This window comes from Bufo bufo, chromosome 4, assembly GCF_905171765.1.
Source record: "Bufo bufo chromosome 4, aBufBuf1.1, whole genome shotgun sequence".
NCBI classification, from domain to species: domain Eukaryota; kingdom Metazoa; phylum Chordata; class Amphibia; order Anura; family Bufonidae; genus Bufo; species Bufo bufo.
Genome location: NC_053392.1, coordinates 31154495 through 31178091, shown reverse-complemented (window position 1 = coordinate 31178091; position 23597 = coordinate 31154495). Strand labels below are relative to the sequence as shown.

The 23597-nt window shown below is 46.5% G+C and overlaps 1 protein-coding gene across 1 annotated transcript in view; it reads right to left on the bottom strand.

The window, feature by feature from the left end:
• LOC120997108 overlaps positions 1 to 15718 on the bottom strand; it is a 43085-nt gene extending 27367 nt beyond the window's left edge. Inside the window, exons 1-2 of the mRNA XM_040427047.1 lie at positions 15597 to 15718; positions 14578 to 14699 (exon numbers count right to left, since the gene is read on the bottom strand). Coding sequence (XP_040282981.1) covers positions 14578 to 14693 — 116 coding nt within the window. The 5' untranslated portion in view covers positions 14694 to 14699; positions 15597 to 15718. The remainder of the gene's footprint in view (positions 1 to 14577; positions 14700 to 15596) is intronic.
• Between the last annotated feature and the right edge of the window lie 7879 nt (positions 15719 to 23597).

Here is a 23597-nt window from a genome sequence, read left to right as displayed (position 1 = left end):
CATTCCCCACCTGACAGCGGGGGCACAGTGGAAGCACAAGGCGAAGGCAGATGACGAGGAAGAGGTCGCCAATGCAGTTGGGGGACCGCCAGCACCTCAGAAGGCAGGGTTAGCATGGCCGAAATGTGGAAAAGCTTTGTAAGCACGCCACAACAACCAGCACCACCAGCTGATATGGAACGTCTTAGCAGGAGGCAGCATTTCACCAACATGGTGGAGCAGTATGTGTACACACGCCTACACGTACTGAATGACGGCACTGCCCCCCTTCAACCTCTGGGTCTCCAAATTGGGCACATGTCCTGAGCTTGCCATTTACGCCTTGAAGGTGCTGGCCTGCCCTGCAGCCAGTGTATTATCTGAACGTGTGTTTAGCACGGCAGGGGGCGTCATCACAGACAAGCGCAGCCGCCTGTTCACAGCCAATGTGTACAATCTCACGTTCATTAAAATGAACCCGACATGGATCCCACAGGACTTGTCCATACCTTGTGCCAAATAGACATGTTTAGACAATTGCTCATTCTTGTATTTTGGATATTTCACTCTTTTGGAGTGTAGCCTAATTTAATAAAAAAATAATTAAAACTAAAAACCGGTGTTGGCTACCTCGTCCTCCTCCACCGCCGCTTCCACCTACACCGCTACATCCACCGCCTCCTCAAACTCTTACTCCATATTGAACTCCACCTCATATATCAAATTTTATTTTTTTATTTGTACGTATTTTTTGTCATTTCACTACTTTGTCAGTTACATTTTTACCTATTAGACCGGTAAAAATAAAAATATAAATTGATCAGTTAAATTTTCGGGTGAAATTCAACAATTTTTGGGTGTGAAGTACCACTGCTATACCTAGTAGACAGGTTAAAAAAATAAAAAAATTTGTCTGTTACATTTTTGGGTGAAATTCACTAATTCTTGGGTGTAATATACCCCTCCTCTACCTAGTTGACAGCTTAATAAATTTCAATAATTTTTCTTTTACATTTTCGGGTCACAATAAACAATTTTTTTCTGTCATAGATCCCTGCTCTACCAAGTAGACAGGTTATTACATTTCTGTAATTTTTATGTTACATTTTTGGGTTGACATTTTACAATTTTAGATGTGAATAAACCCCTGCTCTGCATAGGTGACAGGGAATAACATTTCAGAAATTCTTCTTTAATTGATGCACGCCACCTCCTTTCATTCAATGCTTAAACTTTAACAAGTTGTACCACATTTGCGTTTCAATAATGTGTCCCACATTTCCGCTTTACTCTTTTGTCCCACATTTGCGCTTCTGTAATTTGTCCCACATTTGCACCTCAATAACTTTTCCTATATTTCTGCTCGATCCCCAAAAAAATTTATAAATATATCTCCCTCTCCAGCGTGGAACCCTGATTCGCCGATAACCGTAATCAACATGGTAGGCGCAGAAAGGAACATCGAAAGTTGATAGATAAGATATCCAAATGGATGGTGGATGTCACTGGGGCACCTCTACATAGGTGACAGGAACATAAATAAATAAAAAATCGTCAATTACATTGTCAGGTGACATTTTTCAAATTTTGCCAGATAGAAAACCCTGCTCTGCATAGTTGACAGGGAATAAAATTTAAGAAATTCTTCATTAAACACCTCAGCCCCCCTAGCTTAAACACCCTTAATGACTAGGCCACTTTTTACACTTCTGCACTACACTACTTTCACTGTTTATTGCTCGGTCATGCAACTTACCACCCAAATGAATTTTACCTCCTTTTCTTCTCACTAATAGAGCTTTCATTTGATGGTATTTCATTGCTGCTGAAATTTTTACTTTTTTTGTTATTAATCGAAATTTAAGGAAATGTTTGCAAAAAAATTAAATTTTTCACTCTCAGTTGTAATTTTTTAAAAAACAAACGACATCCATAAATAAATTTTTCTCTAAATTTATTGTTCTACATGTCTTTGATTTAAAAAAAATGTTTGGGTAAAAAAAAAATGGTTTGGGTAAAAGTTATAGCGTTTACAAACTATGGTACAAAAATGTGAATTTCCGTTTTTTGAAGCAGCTCTGATTTTCTGAGCACCTGTCATGTTTCCTGAGGTTCTACAATGGCCAGACAGTAGAAACACCCCACAAATGACCCCATTTCGGAAAGTAGACACCCTAAGGTATTCGCTGATAGGCGTAGTGAGTTCATAGAACTTTTTATTTTTTGTCACAAGTTAGCGGAAAATTATGATTTTTTTTTTCCTTACAAAGTCTCATATTCCACTAACTTGTGACAAAAAATAAAAACTTCCATGAACTCACTATGCCCATCACGAAATACCTTGGGGTGTCTTCTTTCCAAAATGGGGTCACTTGTGGGGTAGTTATACTGCCCTGGCATTCTAGGGGCACTAATGTGTGGTAAGTAGTTTGAAATCAAAATGTGTAAAAAATGACCTGTGAAAAAAAGTTTCACACATCTGGTATCGCTGTACTCAGGAGAAGTTGAGGAATGTGTTTTGGGGTGTCATTTTTCATATACCCATGCTGGGTGAGAGAAATATCTTGGTCAAATGCCAACTTTGTATAAAAAAATAGGAAAAGTTGTATTTGCCGAGATATTTATCTCACCCAGCATGGGTATATGTAAAATGACACCAAAAACACATTGCCCAACTTCTCCTGAGTACGGCGATACCAGATGTGTGACACTTTTTTGCAGCCTAGGTGGGCAAAGGGGCCCACATTCCAAAGAGCACCTTTAGGATTTCACAGGTCATTTTTTACACATTTTGATTTCAAACTACTTACCACACATTAGGGCCCCTAGAATGCCAAGGCAGTATAACTACCCCACAAGTGACCCCATTTTGGAAAGAAGACACCCCAAGGTATTTCGTGATGGGCATAGTGAGTTCATGGAAGTTTTTATTTTTTGTCACAAGTTAGTGGAATATGAGACTTTGTAAGGAAAAAAAAAATCATAATTTTCCGCTAACTTGTGACAAAAAATAAAAAATTCTAGGAACTCGCCATGCCCCTCACGAAATACCTTAGGGTGTCTTCTTTACAAAATGGGGTCACTTGTGGGGTAGTTATACTGCCCTGGCATTTTAGGGGCCCTAATGCATGGTAAGTAGTTTGAAATCAAAATGTGTAAAAAATGCCCTGTGAAATCCGAAAGGTGCTCTTTGGAATGTGGGCCCCTTTGCCCACCTAGGCTGCAAAAAAGTGTCACACATCTGGTATCACCATACTCAAGAGAAGTAGGGCAATGTGTTTTGGGGTGTATTTTTACATATACCCATGCTGGGTGAGATAAATATCTCGGCAAAAGACAACTTTTCCCATTTTTTTATACAAAGTTGGCATTTGATCCAAGATATTTATCTCACCTAGCATGGGTATATGTAAAATGACACCCCAAAACACATTCCCCAACTTCTCCTGAGTACAGCGATACCACATGTGTGACACTTTTTTGCATCCTAGATGCGCAAAGGGGCCCAAATTCCTTTTATGAGGGCATTTTTAGACATTTGGATCCCAGACTTCTTCTCACGCTTTAGGGCCCCTAAAATGCCAGGGCAGTATAAATACCCCACATGTGACCCCATTTTGGAAAGAAGACACCCCAAGGTATTCAATGAGGGGAATGGCGAGTTCATAGAAATGTGTTAGCGGAAATTGATTTTTTATTTTTTTTTCTCAAAGCCTCCCTTTTCGCTAACTTGGGACAAAAATTTCAATCTTTCATGGACTCAATATGCCCCTCACGGAATACCTTGGGGTGTCTTCTTTCCGAAATGGGGTCACATGTGGGGTATTTATACTGCCCTGGCATTTTAGGGGCCCTAAAGCGTGAGAAGAAGTCTGGAATATAAATGTCTAAAAAATTTTACGCATTTGGATTCCGTGAGGGGTATGGTGAGTTCATGTGAGATTTTATTTTTTGACACAAGTTAGTGGAATATAAGACTTTGTAAGAAAAAAAAAAAAAACAATTTCCGCTAACTTGGGCCAAAAAAATGTCTGAATGGAGCCTTACAGGGGGGTGATCAATGACAGGGGGTGATCAGGGAGTGTATATGGGGTTATCACCCCCCTGTCATTGATCACCCCCCTGTAAGGCTCCATTCAGACGTCCGTATGTGTTTTGCGGATCCGCTGTGTCCGTGTTTTGCGGATCCACGGATCCGCAAAACACATACGGACGTCTGAATGGAGCCTTACAGGGGGGTGATCAATGACAGGGGGGTGATCAATGACAGGGGGGTGATCAGGGAGTCTATATGGGGTGATCACCCCCCTGTCATTGATCACTCCCCTGTAAGGCTCCATTCAGATGTCCGTATGTGTTTTGCGGATCCGATCCATGTATCCGTGGATTTGTAAAAAACATACGGACGTCTGAATGGAGCCTTACAGGGGGTGATCAATGACAGGGGGGGTGATCAATGACATAGGGGTGATCAGGGAGTCTATATGGGGTGATCACCCCCCTGTCATTGATCACCCCCCTGTAAGGCTCCATTCAGACGTCCGTATGTGCTTTGCGGATCCGATCCATGTATCCGTGGATCCGTAAAAAACATACGGACGTCTAAATGGAGCCTTACAAGGGGGTGATCAATGACAGGGGGGTGATCAATGACAGGGGGGTGATCAGGGAGTCTATATGGGGTGATCAGGGGTGATGAGGGGTTAATAAAAGGTTAATAAGTGACAGGGGGGGTGTAGTGTAGTGGTGTTTTGGTGCTACTTATTACTGAGCTGCCTGTGTCCTCTGGTGGTCGATCCAAGCAAAAGGGACCACCAGAGGACCAGGTAGCAGGTATATTAGACGCTGTTATCAAAACAGCGTCTAATATACCTGTTAGGGGTTAAAAAAAATCGCATCTCCAGCCTGGCAGCGAACGATCGCCGCTGGCAGGCTGGAGATCCACTCGCTTACCTTCCGATCCTGTGAATGTGTGCGCCTGTGTGCGCGCGTTCACAGGAAATCTCACGTCTTGCGAGATGACGCGTATATGCGTGACTCTGCCTGCAGCTGCCGCCTCCGGAACGCGATCCTGCGTTAGGCGGTCCGGAGGCGGTTAATTGATGCGCGCCACATCCTTTCATTAAATGCTTAAACTTTAAAAAGTTGTCCCACTTTTACGCTTTAATACTTTGTCCCATATTTCCGCTCTATAATTTTAAATTTGAAAAAAATTAATCCTCCCTTGGATGTGGCCTCTCTTTCTCACGCTCCCTTTCTGGCCTGGAACCCTGATTCCCCGCCACCCGTGATCACCTTGGTAGGCGCATAAAAGAACATCGAAAGTTGATAGAGCAGATATCTAATTGGATCGTGAACATCACGGGGTGACGTGCGACATGGTGGGGCAGTAAGTATGCACACGCCTACACAAACTGACTGACAGGGGTCAGCCCCTGCAACTTCTGGGTCTCCAAATTGGGCACATGGCCTGAGCTTGCCCTTTACCCCTTGGAAGTGCTGGCCTGCCCTGCAACCAGTGTATTGTCTGAACGTGTGTTTAGCACGACTGGATGGGGTTATCACAGGTTATATTTCCCAATGTTTTGGGGTGTACCCTAATTTAAAAAAATATAAATAAATTTAAAACCAAAAAGTAGTGTAGGCTACCTCCTCCTCCTCCAGAACCGCTTCCACCTACACTGCCACATCCATCGCTCCCTCAACCTCCTACTCCATATGGACCTCGTCCTCCTAGATCAAGATTATTATTATTTTTTTTAGCGTATTTTATGTTATTTAAAGTCATTTCCCTATCCACATTTGTTTGCAGAGCACTTGCCATGCTCTTAACCACATTTTGATGCCATTTGCAGCCCTCTAGCCCTTTCCATGACATTTTTACAGCCATTTTAGTGCTCAAAAGTTTGGGTTCCCATTGACTTCAATGGGGTTCGGGGTCAAGTTCGGGTCAAGTTCAGGTCCCAAACTCGAACTTATTTGTGAAGTTCGGCCGAACCCGTCGAACCCGAACATCCCGGTGTCCGCTCAACTCTTGTTACATACAGAGAGGAAAGATGGCGTCCGGAGTGACTCTTTGACGTGATCCCTCCAGGTGATGACGTTGGACCCTGTTATGGACCCTGTTGGACCCTGAATTCTTTCTGTATTCACCCTGTTATGGCTGATCCTTCTCTCCCTTATATATTTCAGGGAGAAAAAAAATCATCCTCTAGTGTTAAGACTAAATCAAGGAAATGTGGGTTGTGCTCCAAACGCTTACCAAGCTCAAGATCCGAACCCTTACGTAAGGAATTCATGGCTATGGTGGTTAAGGGAGAGGCGTCCAGCTTCCTTGAAGATATTAGGGTATTGGTCAGAGAAGAAGTTCAATCTTCCCTTTCCTCTTGGGATTAAAGTGACACTGACAGGCCCAATTAGCATATTTAGGCATATATGTCAGTACAGGTCTTATAAAGTCTATTAAAATCATCTAAGTATCCCCCCTGTCCACCTTATAAATACCGAAATATTAAGTTTTATAACCTGCTTGTCCGGTCACAAATCTGCCCAAGGGGCGGCGTTTCATCTGAAAATGCGCCCAGCCAGCCGATCCCAACTGCCGTCTGAAGCCCCGCCCAGCTCATCAATATTCACTTCGCTGGGCGGCGGCTACAATTCTCCCGACTCAAGTGCCCGGCGCATGCGCATAAAGCAGGGGCTGCAGCGCTCTGTACGCAGGCGCGATGTGACCCCGGCCGGGCGCATGCGCTGAAGATTGGACGGAGGACGTGCCCAGAGGATCGAATGGGCTGTGCGTAGAATCTTGAGTCGGGAGAGTTATAGCCGCCGCCCAGCGAAGTGAATATTGATGAGCTGGGCGGGGCTGCAGACGGCAGTTGGGAGCGGCTGGCTGGGCGCATTTTCAGATGAAACGCCGCCCCTTGGGCAGATTGGTGACCGGACAAGCAGGTTATAAAACTTAATATTTTGGTATTTATAAGGTGGACAGGGGGGATACTTAGATGATTTTAATAGACTTTATAAGACCTGTACTGACATATATATGCCTAAATATGCTAATTGGGCCTGTCAGTGTCCCTTTAAGCCTTTTCCTCTAGGACCCCTCCTGTTACTATTAAAGACTTTCAGAATGTGAGTAGCGACTCTGAGTCTAATGATCTGGATTTATCTGATATTAGTGCATGTGAGAGAACATATGGTTCTTCTGATAAAGATAATTAGAGATGAGCGAATTTGTAAAAAATTAGATTCGGACCATTCACCGAATTTTCTCAAACGTTTCAATTCGATCCAAATTTATTTCCGGCGAATCGCATTAAAAAACAGCTATTCCTGGCTGCAGAGAGACTGTATAGTGGTTGTAACGGAACGCCTAGCACCCCGACCGGGTACCTCCGTTGATAGATGCTCCTAGTGCTTCCAGAGGACTCCAAGCACTCCACTTGACACCGTCAGCGCTGCAGACCCCACGAACCGCCGAAGCTTGGTTGAGGTCTCGCCGTCTCCTACCCACCCTGGACCTACGACAAGGCTCCAGGGTCCAGTGTGTGAACCTCTCCTAAATTCAGAGACAGGAACCAGGAACAAGCTCTTACAAGAGCTTATACTCAGGGGAGTATTATGATATAGCAATCCCCAAGAGTGTAGTTATCCCATCCCCCAAACATGAGCCAAGACTTCATAAAGGGGTAAAGCAGGAACTCTTTATTTTAACACACAAGCATTTTATACACATCTTCCAACAAGGTTACCACCCACAGGGTTTTGTAAAAACAGCCAATAACCACGTACAATACACTCAGACACTCCTACACAAAATCCTCCCCTCTGCCCGTGATAGAATTACCTCACACTGGGTTGATGCAATCATCACAGGCAGGGGAATACACAATATCCTCTGTCCTGGAGACAACCGAGAAGTAATTTAATTATCTCTCAGGACAAAGGACATCGCCAATACACACAGAGAGACAATGGAACAGACCTCCCTACTCAACGTATACAATGTCCCACCCTTTTCAATACACAGACATTTAACATCCCAAAATGGCACGAATTAGACCAGGAGTTCAAGTTAGTACAAGTCCTTTGTGAACAAATGAGGCCTGGCTGATGAGAGGGCCCATAATCCTGGGGCAAGAGGCTAGTAGCCAGGCCTCTAAAAAAACCAGTGGCGAGGTTGGTTTCGCCACACATCTCCCCCTCCCAGGGAAGACTAACCAGATACCTGACCTCACGGTCAGTACCTGAGTTAGTCTGGCAGTCCAACCACAACCCAATACTGGACCTGTTGAATTTTGGGGCCTGGCTCTGTTCTGTATGTCTCCAGCTGTTGAGTGGGCATCTGCGACTCTTTGCTTCCTTGTGGTTCTCTAGCTTGGAGCTGTAGGTACTTGGTGGGCAGAGGCCGACTGCGCTCTGCCCAGATGCCAGCTCTTCCGCTGGGGTAGCCTGTGGGAAGTCCGGCTCTGAAGAAGAGGATAGGGGAGGGCAGAGGCCAGCGGCGCTCTGCCCTGGTGCCAGCACTTCAGCTGGGGTGCATGGTGCCAACTCCTGCTGGGTAGTAAATGAACGGTTAGGGCAGAGGCCAGTGGCGCTCTGCTCTGATGCCAGCTCTTCTGCTGGAGAGGGGTCAGTGGGGTTTAAAGCCTTACCCACTACCCTCAGTATTGGGCTGGGAGAGAGCTGTGGAGGGGGGCTATCACTTACCCCCTCCTCTGGATACCCCATCTGCCGCTGGGGAGAGAGACCAACTGTCTCCTCTCCCTGTAGAGTATACTGCCGCTGGGTAGTGAGACCGGCTGTCTCCACTACCAGTGATTCTGGTTGTTGCAGAGTTGAGGGACCGACAATCTCCTCTCCCTGCACTCCCAGTGGCAGTTGGGGATCTGGGCCGCCTGCCCAGCCACCCTGTTGGGACGGTGGAGTGACTACGGTCCCATCTCCACCTGCCGACTGGGGTTCCTCCCAGTACCAGTCTATGAAGTCCCCTACCTCCACAGTTGGTGAGGAAGTAGGGGATACCTCAGCTGTGACTTGCCATGGGTAGGGCTGCAGGTCTGGGCCTGGTATCCAACTGTCTTGTATCTTGCGCTGGGCTTGAATGGAGCGAAACAACTGTTGATAATCTTGCTCCAGTTCCCACTCCCTTTGGACCAGAAAGGTCAGATCTGCCCTCACCCCACTAGTTTTAGGCCAATTGTGCAAGTCCCACCTGTAGTCAGTAATGTCCCAAAATCTAGACTCTTCTGTGCTCCCAAAGTCAATGTCTTCAAAAGACCCCCACAATAAACCAGGGCAATTATATTCCTCACCTTCGGGCTTGGCGTACTCCTCCATCCATGGAGCCTGTCGTACTGTGTCCCACCATAGTGCTTGGTAAGCGTCATCCAGCCAGGTTTCCTGCCATACCAGTGTCTCAAGCTCTGACACCCACTCCATCAATAGTTGCTCTCCCAGTAGAGGTAGTCGCAGCTCTAATCGCATTCGTAATCTCTGCTCCTCACTGGGAAGACTCCCACCCCTCCGACGCTGCACATCCTCCAGGGCCTGGTGCCATATGCCTTTTTCGCTCGGCATCCCTGTAATCCAGGTGATCTTCCTCATGGAATGCTGTGCAGGAACCAACGGCATCCATATTGCTGTAGCCAGGGGCGCTGTACGGATACTAGCGTTGCCCTCAATTGTAAAATCCACGAACGGTGTCTCCGAGCTGCTTCTCCTCTCACTAGGACGCCATCCCACTGCTTGCCACCATTGTAACAGAACGCCTAGCACCCCGACCGGGTACCTCCGTCGATAGATGCAGACCCCACGAACCGCCGAAGCTTGGTGGAGGTCTCGCCGTCTCCTACCCACCCTGGACCTACGACAAGGCTCCAGTGGTTGAACCTCTCCTCAATGCAGAGACAGGAACCAGGAACAAGCTCTTACAAGAGCTTATACTCAGGGGAGTATTGTGATATAGCAATCCCCAAGAGTGTAGTTATCGCATTCCCCAAACATGAGCCAAAACTTCATGTAGGTATAAAAGCAGGAACTCTCTTTATTTGAACACACAAGAATTTTATACACATCTTCCAACAAGGTTACCACCCACAGGGTTTTGTAAAAACAGCCAATAACCACGTACAATACACTCAGACACTCCTACACAAAATCCTCCCCTCTGCCCGTGATAGAATTACCTCACACTGGGTTGATGCAATCATCGAAGGCAGGCGAATACACAATATCCTCTGTCCTGGAGACAACAGAGAAGTAATTCAATTATCTCTCAGGACAAAGGACATCGCCAATACACACAGAGAGACAATGGAACAGACCTCCCTACTCAACGTATACAATGTCCCACCCTTTTCAATACACAGACATTTAACATCCCAAAATGGCACGAATTAGACCAGGAGCTCAAGTTAGTACAAGTCCTTTGTGAACAAATGAGGCCTGGCTGATGAGAGGGCCCATAATCCTGGGGCAAGAGGCTAGTAGCCAGGCCCCTCCAAAACCCAGTGGCGAGGTTGGTTTCGCCACAGTGGTGTAGGACACCTTGCCTTGTAGTAACATGCACAGGGAGTCTGCTGTGGTAGTGAAACAATACTGTGAGTCTGTATGACATGCAGATGACAGGCGTCGCTTTTAGAATCACTGCACACTTCACTTATTTGGGCAGTTACGGGGCCAAAACTGACCAAATAACTCAATTATGAACTCAGCCTTACAGGTCCATGTTAGCGTCAAGAAGAATATATGTGAATCAATCCTTATGTGCCTACTTTTATTTTCTACCCGGTGTTTGAGTCCCTCAGGTCTACTCACAGATATGTGCCCCCTCACAGTAGATATGCCAAGATATGCCCCCTTCATAGTAGATGTGCCAAGATATGTGCCTCCTCACAGAAGATATGCGCCCACTCACAGTAGATATGCCAAGATATGTGCCCCCCTCACAGTAGATATGCCAAGATATGTGCCGCTCTCACAGTAGATATGCCAATATATGTGCCCCTTCACAGTAGATAAGCCAAGATATGTTCCCTTTCACAGTTGATATGTCAAGATATGTGCCCCCTCACAGTAGATATGCCAAGATATGTGCCCCCTCACAGTAGCTATACCAAGATATGTTAACCCTCACAGTACTTATGCCAAGATATGTGCCCCCTTCACAGTAGATATCCCAAAATATGTGCCCCCTCACAGTTGATATGTCAAGATGTGTGCCCCCTTCACAGTTGATATGCCAAGATATGTGCCCTTTTACGGTGGATATGCCCAGATATGTACCAAATGCCCCCTTCACAGTGGTTTGCCCAGATGTGCCTCCTTCACAGGAAGTAAAAAAATTAAAAAATACTCCTCGCCTGAGGCTCCTCCCATAATCTGCGCTCCCCATCAGCAGCAGCAGTATACTGTGACACATTGTGCTTCTGTGTAGGAGGAGCAGATGTTGATTCCTAGCCTTCCCCACTCCTCCTCCTACACAAATCAGCAGGACGATGTGTGAGGACATCGTGCTGCTGCTGCTGCTGTGGAGTGATGGCGGCTCAATGGTGGAGCGGAGCTTCAGTGGCAAGCCTACGGTGTTTGGCACCCGGGGCGGGTCCTTTCTCTGGCACCTTCCCCCCCAATACTTAAAAAAAATGTGTACCCTCTCACAGTAGTATTGCCCTCATTGCATAACCTTCACATTAGTTTTGTACACAGAAGTGTGCCCCCTCACAGTAGTTATGCCAATATTTTGCCCTCTCACAGTAGTTATGCCCTCTCTGTGCCCCTTTCACAGTTGTAATGCCCTCTCTGTGCCCGCTTCACTGCAATAATCCCCATTGTGCCCCCTTCACAGTAATAATCCCCATTGTGCCCCCTTCACAGTAATAATCCCCATTGTGCCCCTTCATAGTAATAATCTCCATTGTGCCCCCTTCATAGTAGAAATCCCACTTGTGCCCCCTTCATAGTAATAATGCCCACTGTGCCCCATCACAGTAATAATGCCCACTGTTCCCCCTTCATTGTAGTAATGCCCTCTGACTCTGTGCTCCTTCCATAGTAGAAATGCCCATTGTGTACCCCTCACATTAGTAATGCCCTATGTGCCCCCTTCAGAGTAGTAATTCCTCTGTGCCCACTCCATAGTAGAAATGCCCTCTGTGCCCCCTCCATAGTAATAAAGACCCCTGTTCCACCTCCATAGTAATAAAGTCCTCTGTGCTCCCTCCATAGTAATAAAGTCCTCTGTGCCCCCTCCAAAGTAATAAAAACCTCTGTGCCCCCTCCATAGTAATAAAGTCCTCTGTCCCTCCTCCATAGTAATAAAGTCCTCTGTGCCCCCTCTGTATTAAAAAAAAAAAACAGTAACTACTTAAATTGTCCCGTTCCTGAAGCTCACAAACCTCTCTTCCCTGCAGGCACAGATCGCTCTGCAGCACTGTGTGGGCAGAACCTATGCAGATTACGTGCTGCCGGCTCCACCCACACAAGCCGGCAGCGCTATCTGTGTCTGAAGGCTGAATGGTGGAGCGGGGAGAAGTCTTGCTGCTTCACCATTCAGAGCGCCGCCGGCCTGAAGAAGTGGATGAGTGCAGGGAGCTGAACGGTGAGTGACAGGACACAGCTTCCTGCACTCCAGCAATGAGTGAATCCATCTGTATTGATGGAAGCGCTCATTGCTTCTGGCCTCTGTCAGATGTGCTGTGGGCCCCCGCAGGAGCTGTGGGCCCTGGCACTTGCCCGGGTATTCCGGGTGCAGACGCCAGCCTTGGATGGGACCATACAGGTCTTACAGCTACTACACAGACAGGATCCGTTGTTTGTCTCATTTTTCCTTCCTTCTGACAGATCAGAAGAAAGGTCAAATAAATGGTGATGTCATCCAGGATAAAAAGGCAAAATGGTGGCCCAGTCATGGAGTGGGGAGGGTGGGAGAACAGGTTGAGAAGTACACAGAGTGGCCCAATGACACAGTGGTGGGATGGAAGCAGCAGCAGCATGAGGAGGCCACAGAGTGGCACAATGACAGAGTGTGGAGGTGGCAGCAGCAGCATGAGGAGGCCAAAGATTGGCAGGGTGACATAGTGTTGAGGTAGCAGCAGGAGCAGCAGCATGAGGAGCCCACAGAGTGGCACAATTACAAAGTGTGGAGGGGGCAGCAGCAGCATTAGGAGGCTGCTTAATGGCCCAGTGATATACCATAGTGGAGGCAGTAGCAGCATGAGGAGGCCACAGAGTGACACAATGACAGAGTGTGGAGGTGGCAGTAGCAGTATGAGGAGGCCACAGAGTGGCAAGGTGACATAGTGTTGAGGTAGCAGCAGCAGCATGAGGAGGCCACAAAGTGGCACAATGACAGAGTGTGGAGGTAGCAGCAGCAGCATGAGGAGGCCACATAGTGGCAAGGTGACATAGTGTGGAGGTGGCAGCAGCAGCAGCATGAGGAGACCACTGAATGAGCCGGCGACAGAGTGGGGAGGTGGGTGGCAATAACAGTACCTGATGATGATGGTTGGTGTAGGAAGGAGTACTTGGCATCAGATGTGTGGCATCAGCTGGGTGGCAGCATCAGAATAGTATCTGAGGCAGATAGCCAGAAGAAACCGGTCTCATTTGTCAATGTTTGGGTGAGGCAGCATGGATGATCTAATCTTATGAATCAGGCATTGGTGGGTGGAAATCCTGGCTGATTCACGCCTGATTCATCTTGACAAAGGTCAGTCTCTCCACATTTTGCAGGGCTCAGCCCACCTTGACGCAGCGCTGACACCATGTTCACCATGGTTCCGATTTTGAGTTGTCGTGGAAACAGCCGGGATTTGATTTCTTGATGAAGGATACAGAGCTGTTTCTCCCCTATGCGACGCCGATCACCCAGGCAAACAAGTTGCAGAACAGCGTGACACCACCGTGCCCTGCACATGTGGAATGCTGGAGGAGCACTGTGAATTTTCCCTTCAGTGGAGGCTGAAGACACGGTGGAGGATGAGGAGGTAGAGGCGGACATTGTCGCAGGGCCAACGGCATGAGAACATAGAGGCGGAAGCGGCGTCACCTGGCCAAGTTGCTGGTATGGCTGGGCAGGAACCACATTTAACCAGTGGGCCGTAAAGGACATATATTGTCCTTGACCGTAGTTACAGCTACTGACCAATTTTCCCAAAAAATGCTGTGTCACAAACACATTTCAACACTGAATGGTGAAACATCCATGATCGGCATTATTTCTAATCATGGACTCTGCATTTGGGCATCTGATATGTAAAACTCGGTGGCTAAGGAGCCCACTCAGATCTTGAGCAGAAATCATCTTTAAAACCCTGACTTGTGCAGTACATGTAAGGTGCAAGTTGGGAAGGGGTTAAGTATGTTTGACATGTTTAAATAAAAATAACATTTTGATAGTTTTTCTTGTACAGAATTTTCTATCACGGTGGATTAGAGCACCATCGTGGCTTGACATATAGTTACCCTGAACACACAACAGATTTCCTTCAACTCTACCAGGACTGGTAATGGAAGCTCTGAATGTAGACTTGCATGGCACTGCCATGATAAGAAATTCTCCTGATACATATAGTAAGTGAGGTGAGTGCAACTTACTTGAAGATGTTTTGCTCAATGTAATTTGTGATTCTTCCTACTTGCTCTTGGCTTATAGGTGTCACAGTCAGCACACAGCTCCACAGACAGAGGGCGGTCAGGATCGCGGGTCCCATCTTCACCTGTAATGGTATGGAAGATTATTAAAGAGGAGCTGTCACTCCCTGTCATGTCTGTTCTAGTAACTACCTACATTCCCCATGTAATGTAACAATTCTGGAACATCTATAATTATGATTTATTGTTGCATCATTCCTCTATTATTCCTTTCAGAAGTTATGAAAGAATCACTAGCAGTCAGCAAGATGCCTGTTTTTCTCTTGGAAGAGCGATAATCTGCATATTCTTTTATCCAGGGTGCATTGCATGGCCTATAAACTCCCTGTGCCAGCTCTGGTGCCCTCTTCAAGGAAAAACAGAACCTCCTGGATTTAGCAGATGAAACAGACCTGACAAAGATCTCAGTCAATATGTCAGTCCTGGCTCAGGAACATAGAATATATCATTATCTGTAGGATTCTTCTGGAGACTCCACCCAAATGTCTCAACACAGAAGATAATTGACTTCCTCTAAAAATGTGTAGACATGTCTGATATGAGGAAATCATAGAGCAGCTGGTGCATGAGGACAGCCTCTGTGTATACCTTCTGTACAACGCCATTATAGCAGAACATATCACAGTCATACAGAAGTCTGACGATATAGAAGGAGTATAAGTAGGAAACATAAGGAGTCCAAAAACAGACAAAACCTACTGATAAGAAAAGATGTTAATTACATTCCCAGTAAGAGGAATGCTAAAGTAATAAAATGGTGATGATAATAATATAATAATACTCTCAATATTAACATTAAAGAAAATAATTGCAAAAAATAAACACTGTAACCTGAGTCTATAATAATAAAGTCTAGAGAACGACACTGATAACAGGTGGCGGTTCCCACCCTCCAGTCCTGCTGAGGATTTCATGTTATGGAGGATGGGGCACAATATCAATGACTGGGGTTCATTACTCACAGGATTGGGGTCACACAAGTAACGAGAGGAGAAGCCGCCGTCTGGGTCCCTGTAAGATAGTGGAACCACAGAGCGCAGCAGCAGAGCGTCTCGTGTGACTGCTGAGCTGGGACTGCAGTGACGTGCCCAGGGAGGGGCTAGGACTGCAGTGACGTGCCCAGGGAGGGGCTAGGACTGCAGTGATGTGCCCAGGGAGGGGCTGGGACTGCAGTGACGTGCCCAGGGAGGGGCTGGGAGGAGACACCAGGAAACACTTGTGTCCGAGATAACAATGTCTGGGACGGTTTTAGTTTCACTTACTGTTACTTTAGTTTTCACTTTATTTATTTGATTTACTATAAGCTAATTGTTCAATCATAAAAGGGACTGGTCACCAGGAAAATGCTGTGAATCTGCAGGCAGCATGTTGTAGACCTGCTCTTTCTGAGCTCAATAATATGTGAGCGTCTCTAAAAAATGACTGATACCATTCCTTGTATAAGTTTCTTGCATATACAGTCGTGGCCAAAAGTTTTGAGAATTACATAAATATTGGAAATTGGAAAAGTTGCTGCTTAAGTTTTTATAATAGCAATTTGCATATACTCCCGAATGTTATGAAGAGTGATCAGATAAATTGCATAGTCCTTCTTTGCCATGAAAATTAACTTAATCCCAAAAAAAACTTTCCACTGCATTTCATTGCTGTCATTAAAGGACCTGCTGAGATCATTTCAGTAATCGTCTTGTTAACTCAGGTGAGAATGTTGACGAGCACAAGGCTGGAGATCATTATGTCAGGCTGATTGGGTTAAAATGGCAGACTTGACATGTTAAAAGGAGGGTGATGCTTGAAATCATTGTTCTTCCATTGTTAACCATGGTGACCTGCAAAGAAACGCGTGCAGTCATTATTGCGTTGCATAACAATGGCTTCATAGGCAAGGATATTGTGGCTACTAAGATTGCTCCTCAATCAACAATTTATAGGATCATCAAGAACTTCAAGGAAAGAGGTTCAATTCTTGTTAAGAAGGCTTCAGGGCGTCCAAGAAAGTCCAGCAAGCGCCAGGATCGTCTCCTAAAGAGGATTCAGCTGTGGGATCGGAGTGCCACCAGTGCAGAGCTTTCTCAGGAATGGCAGCAGGCAGGTGTGAGCGCATCTGCACACACAGTGAGGCGAAGACTTTTGGAAGATGGCCTGGTGTCAAGAAGGGCAGCAAAGAAGCCACTTCTCTCAAAAAAAACAGATTGATCTTCCGCAGAAAGTATGGTGAATGGACTGCTGAGGACTGGGGCAAAGTCATATTCTCTGATGAAGCCTCTTTCCAATTGTTTGGGGCATCTGGAAAATGGCTTGTCCGGAGAAGAAAAGGTGAGCGCTACCATCAGTCCTGTATCATGCCAACAGTAAAGCATCCTGAGACCATTCATGTGTGGGGTTGCTTCTCATCCAAGGGAGTGGGCTCACTCACAATTTTGCCCAAAAACACAGCCATGAATAAAGAATGGTACCAAAACACCCTCCAACAGCAACTTCTTCCAACAATCCAACAACAGTTTGGTGAAGAACAATGCATTTTCCAGCACGATGGAGCACCGTGCCATAAGGCAAAAGTGATAACTAAGTGGCTCGAGGACCAAAACGTTGACATTTTGGGTCCATGGCCTGGAAACTCCCCAGATCTTAATCCCATTGAGAACTTGTGGTCAATCCTCAAGAGGCGGGTGGACAAACAAAAACCCACTAATTCTGCCAAACTCCAAGAAGTGATTATGAAAGAATGGGTTGCTATCAGTCAGGAATTAGCCCAGAAGTTGATTGAGAGCATGCCCAGTCGAATTGCAGAGGTCCTGAAAAAGAAGGGCCAACACTGCAACTACTGACTCTTTGCATAAATGTCATGTAATTGTCGATAAAAGCCATTGAAACGTATGAAGTGCGTGTAATTATATTTCACTACATCACAGAAGCAACTGAAACAAAGATCCAAAAGCAGTTTAGCAGCAAACTTTGTGAAAACTAATATTTGTGTCATTCTCAAAACTTTTGGCCACAACTGTACATAGAAAGCTGTCAGTCACTGATCAGGACTGTTTCTGGATCCTGAGTTACATTATGTTCTGTTTTTCTATTATTATAAAATGATAAAACATAATAACACAATGTAACAATAATAAAAAACATAATCAGCATAAAATATCAAACACAACCAAATGGTGAATAACTAACACGGGTCCAGCCACTCTCTAGAATATTAATATTGTATTATATACATACACCAACTATACATATATACACTCACCCTACACCAATTGTATACAACTATACATACACAATATCCCCTCCATAATAGTATATACATACTAACACCCTACAACATCATGTTCTGTACTATACTCCAGAGCTGCACTCACTATTCTGCTGGTGCAGTCACTGTGTACATACATTACATTACTCATCCTGTACTGATCCTGAGTTACATCCTGTATTATACTCCAGAGCTGCACTCACTATTCTGCTGGTGCAGTCACTGTGTACATACATTAAATTACTTATCCTGTACTGATGCTGAGTTACATCCTGTATTATACTCCAGAGCTGCACTCAGTATTCTGCTGGTGCAGTCACTGTGTACATACATTACATTACTTATCCTGTACTGATCCTGAGTTACGTCCTGTATTATACTCCAAAGCTGCACTCACTATTCTGCTGGTGCAGTCAATGTGTACATACATTACATTACTCATCCTGTACTGATCCTGAGTTACATCCTGTATTATACTCCAGAGCTGCACTCACTATTCTGCTGGTGGAGTCACTGTGTACATACATTAAATTACTTATCCTGTACTGATGCTGAGTTACATCCTGTATTATACTCCAGAGCTGCACTCAGTATTCTGCTGGTGCAGTCACTGTGTACATATATTACATTACTTATCCTGTACTGATCCTGAGTTACATCCTGTATTATACTCCAGAGCTGCACTCACTATTCTGCTGGTGCAGTCACTATGTACATATATTTCATTACTTATCGTGAAATGAACCTGAGTTACATCCTGTATTATACTCCAGAGCTGCACTCACTTTTCTGCTGTTGGACTCACTGTGTACATACATTACTTATCCTGTACTGATCCTGAGTGACATCCTGTATTATACTCCAGAGCTGCGCTCACTATTCTGCTGGTGCAGTCACTGTGTACATACATTACAATACTTTTTCTGTACTGATCGTGAGTTACATCCTGTATTATACTCCAGAGCTGCACTTACTATTCTGTTGGTGGAGTCACTGTGTACATTACATTACTTATCCTGTACTGATCCTGAGTAGAGTTGAGCAAACCCGAACTGTAAAGTTCGGGTTCGTACCAAACTTTAGGGTTTTCGGCACCTGGACCCGAACCCGAACATTTACGTAAAAGTTCGGGTTCGGTGTTTGGCGATTTTTATGGCGCTTTTTGAAAGTCTGCAAAGCAGCCAATCAACAAGCGTCCTACTACTTGCCCCAAAAGGCCATCACAGCCATGCCTACTATTGGCATGGCTGTGATTGGCCAACTGCAGCATATGACCCAGCCTCTATTTAAGCTGGAGTCACGTAGCGCCGCCCGTCACTCTGCTGTGCTTAGTGTAGGGAGAGGATGCAGCTGCTCTGAGGGAGAGATCAGGGAGAAATCTTATCAAGAACTGGTTTATGTACTCAGCGATCTACAGAAAAAGTGTTTTGTGGGTGCAGTGCACAATTTTATTAAGCCTGCCCTGAGCCAACTACTGCTGAAAATTAACTTTTTTTTCTTCAGTTAGTCAATATCAATACATAATCGGCAGACAATTTATGCAACGATAGTGCACCAGCACAGGCTATCTGCAAGTCCAGAAATACAGCTTTGGCATACTGGGGTGAAAAAAACCTCTAATATACTGCACATCTGGGATTAGACAAGCATAAGTCACTGTCACATTTAGGACAGAAATACAGCTTTTTGGTTAGGGTGAAAAAAAACGATAATAAACTGCACATCTGGGATTACACGTGCATAAGTCACTGTCACATTTAGGCCATAAATACGGCTTTGGCATACTGGGGTGAAAAAAACCTCTGATATACTGCACAACTGGGATAAGACGTGCATAGGTGACTGTCACATTTAGGCCACAAATACCGCTGTCATATAGAGTTAAAAAAAAAATAATAGAGTGCAATACCCTACATCAGGGTTTATATTGGCGGCTAATTATTTTTAACATACTTAACCACTTTTTACTTTGCTTTGTGAACGCTAACTATGAGGCAAACATCTAATAAGGAACGCGGTCATGGTCGTGGTGTTGGTGTTGGTGGAGCCTCTGGTGCAGGGAGAGGACGTGGCCGTTCTGCCACAGCTACACGTCCTACTGAACCTACTACTTCAGGTCCCAGTAGCCGCCAGAATCTACAGCGATATTTGGTCGGGCCTAATGCCGTTCTAAGGATGGTAAGGCCTGAGCAAGTACATGCGCTAGTCAATTGGGTGGCCGACACTGGATCCAGCACGTTCACATTATCTCCCACCCAGTCTTCTGCAGAAAGAGCACAGGTGGCGCCTGAAACCCATGCCCATCAGTCTGTCACATCACCCCCGTGCATATCGGGGAACCTGTCTGAGCCTCAAGTCATGCAGCAGTCTCTTATGCTGTTTGAAGACTCTGCTGGCAGGGTTTCCCAAGGGCATCCACCTAGCCCTTCCCCAGGGGTGGAAGACATAGAATGCACTGACACACAACCAGTTATGTTTCCTGATGAGGACATGGGAATACCACCTCAGCACGTCTCTGGTGATGACGAAACACAGGTGCCAACTGCTGCGTCTTTCTGCAGTGTGCAGAGCGAAAAGAAAAGTGTGCACTGCGCAACGCCATCTGTGGCAAGGTCCACTTAACCACAGATACGTGGACCAGTAAGCATGGCCAGGGACGCTATATCTCCCTAACTGCACACTGGGTAAATGTAGCGGAGAGCTGTTTGGCGCACGTCCTTCCGCCGCCAAGGATCGCAGGGCATCATTCTTTGCCTCCAGTTGCCTCCTCTTCCTACTCGGCTTCCTCCTCCTTTTCTACCACCTCCTCATCCGGTCAGTGACAGACCTTCATCACCGACTTTAGCACAGCCAGGGGTAAACGTCAGCAGGCCATTCTGAAACTGATGTGTTTGGGGGACAGGCCCCACACCGCGCAGGAGTTGTGGCGTGGTATAAAACAACAGACTGACGAGTGGTTGCTGCCAGTGGGCCTCAAGCCCGGCCTGGTGGTGTGCGATAATGGGTGAAATCTCGTTGCAGCACTTGGACTAGCCGGTTTGACGCACATCCCTTGCCTGGCGCATGTGCTGAATTTGGTGGTGCAGAAATTCATTCACAACTACCCCGACATGTCTGAACTGCTGCATAAAGTGCGGGCCGTCTGTGCGCGCTTCCGGCATTCTCATCCTGCCACCGCTCGGCTGTCTGCTCTACAGCGTTACTTCGGCCTTCCTGCTCACCGCCTCATATGCGACGTGCCCACCAGGTGGAACTCCACCTTGCACATGCTGGAGAGACGGTGCGAGCAGCAGCAGGCCATAGTGGAGTTTCAGCTGCAGCACGCACGGGTGAGTCGCACTGCGGAACAGCACCACTTCACCACCTTTGACTGGGCCTCCATGCGAGACCTGTGTGCCCTGTTGCGCTGTTTCGAGTACTCCACCAACATGGCCAGTGGCGATGACGCCGTTATCAGCCTTACAATACCACTTCTATGTCTCCTTGAGAAAATACTTAGGGCGATGATGGAAGAGGATGTGGCCCAGGAGGAGGAGGAGGAAGAGGGGTCATTTCTAACACTTTCAGGCCAGTCTTTTAGAAGTGGCTCACAAAGAGGATTTTTGCAACAGCAGAGGCCAGGTACCAACTTGGCCAGCCAGGGCCCACTACTGGAGGACGAGGAGGAGGAGCATGGGGATGAAGCATGTTCACAGCGGGGTGGTATCCAACGCAGCTCAGGCCCATCACTGGTGCGTGGCTGGGGGGATACGGAGGACGCAGACGATGCGCCTCCCACAGAGGACAGCTTGTCCTTACCTCTGGGCAGCCTGGCACACATGAGCGACTACATTCTGCAGTGCCTGTGCAACGACTGCAGTGTTGCCCACATTTTAACGTGTGCTGACTACTGGGTGGCCACCCTGCTGGATCCCCGTTACAAAGACAATGTGCCGTCCTTAATTCCCTCATTGGAGCGTGATCGGAAGATGCGTGACTACAGGCGAACACTGGTAGACGCGCTCCTGAGAGCATTCCCGACTGAAGCCGGGGGACAAGTGGAAGCACAAGGCGAAGGCAGGGGAGGTGGAAGAGGTCGCCAACGCAGCTGTGTCAGCGCCAGCACCTCAGAAGGCAGGGTTAGCATGGCCGACATGTGGAAAAGCTTTGTCACCTCGCCGCAACAACCAGCCCCAACTGCTGATATGGAGCGTGTTAGCAGGAGGCAGCATTTGAACAACATTGTGGAACAGTACCTGTGCACACGCCTACACGTACTGACTGATGGTTCTGCCCCATTCAACTTCTGGGTCTCCAAATTGTTAACATGTGCAGCACAACAGACCTGCAGGGTATTGCGACAGTGAGGTTACGGTTATGGGCAATCGAGGGTTACTCACTTTTTGGAGGAGAACCCTGGGCAGGCATGCGGCAGTGAATGAGAGGTAGACACAAGTTCCTCTGGGGCACACTCTGTATGGAGAGACCTGGCCTGATGTTGGGTGAGGTGCCCTGGATGTTGCAGGTGTTTTGAGTGCCTGAGGCAAGGTCCCTTTAAGAATCGTGACGCCAGTGCCTGTAACGGTGGCACACCGATTTGTAGGAGTAGTAATGGAGTACACAGGTTGTAAACCAAACGTTGCTTTACTTTAGGAAACAGTCCAACTTTATACAGACAGTTTACAGTTGCTAATGGTGATGCAGTCCCTTGAACAATATTCCACAAGCAGGTTTACTTCACAATATGGCAGGTATAATCTTGCAAGATACTTGGAGGGTATAAAGTTAATGCTTAGCAGGTCTATGCTGCACTATCCCCTTCAGCTATTCTAGCTGGATGGATCCCAAGGCCCGGATGCCTAAATGGTGGCTTTAATCCTTGGTATATAAATCCTTCATCCAGTATTGGCTCTTGCTTTATATTAAAGTCCCTCTGCTCATCAGGTTACTTATCTGAACTTGTGGTGCTGTTCCTGTTGTGAGGGAAGCTGCAGGTTTCTCCCAGGAGGTCCATTCCTACTACTGGGGTAATCTTCTGAGCTAACTGAGGCTCACTTGATCTACAGGCAGGCTAGAGTTCTTCACTAGCCTCCTGGTCGTAGCTAGCAGCCAGGGCTATCAAGCTGCATGTCAGGAGGAGGCCCTCAGCATATCTCTGGCTGGTGCCTTCTCACTTCTGTCTCCACAGACTCCTGACTATGACCTAACTCCTCCCTGTCTGGGCCTGAACATTTATACTATCTCCCTCTAGTGTCTAGGATGCCTAACTACACCCTCATAGGCCTGCTATGCATGTCACAGGGGAAACATTGCATATAAAAACACATAGAAAATACATTAAAGTACATAATTAAATATAATATTACTGTCCCTTGTGAGCAGAAGTAACACGTGAACCAATTGACCCTTGTGTAGTGCCCACGCCTACCTAGTGGGACACTACATATGGCCAGAGTTTGCCCTGTATGCCTTGGAGGTGCTGGCCTGCCCTGCAGCCAGTGTACTCTCTGAATGTGTATTTAGCACGGCAGGAGGCGTCATTACAGACAGACACAGCCGCCTGTCCACAGCCAACGTGGACAAGCTCACGTTCATTAAAATGAACCAGGCTTGGATCCCACAAGACTTGTCTGTACCTTGTGCAGAATAGACATTTATACCACCATCAAACATACATTCTTGTACTTAAGTCAAGTGCAATGATTCTTTGTTTTCTTTTTTTTTTATTTGT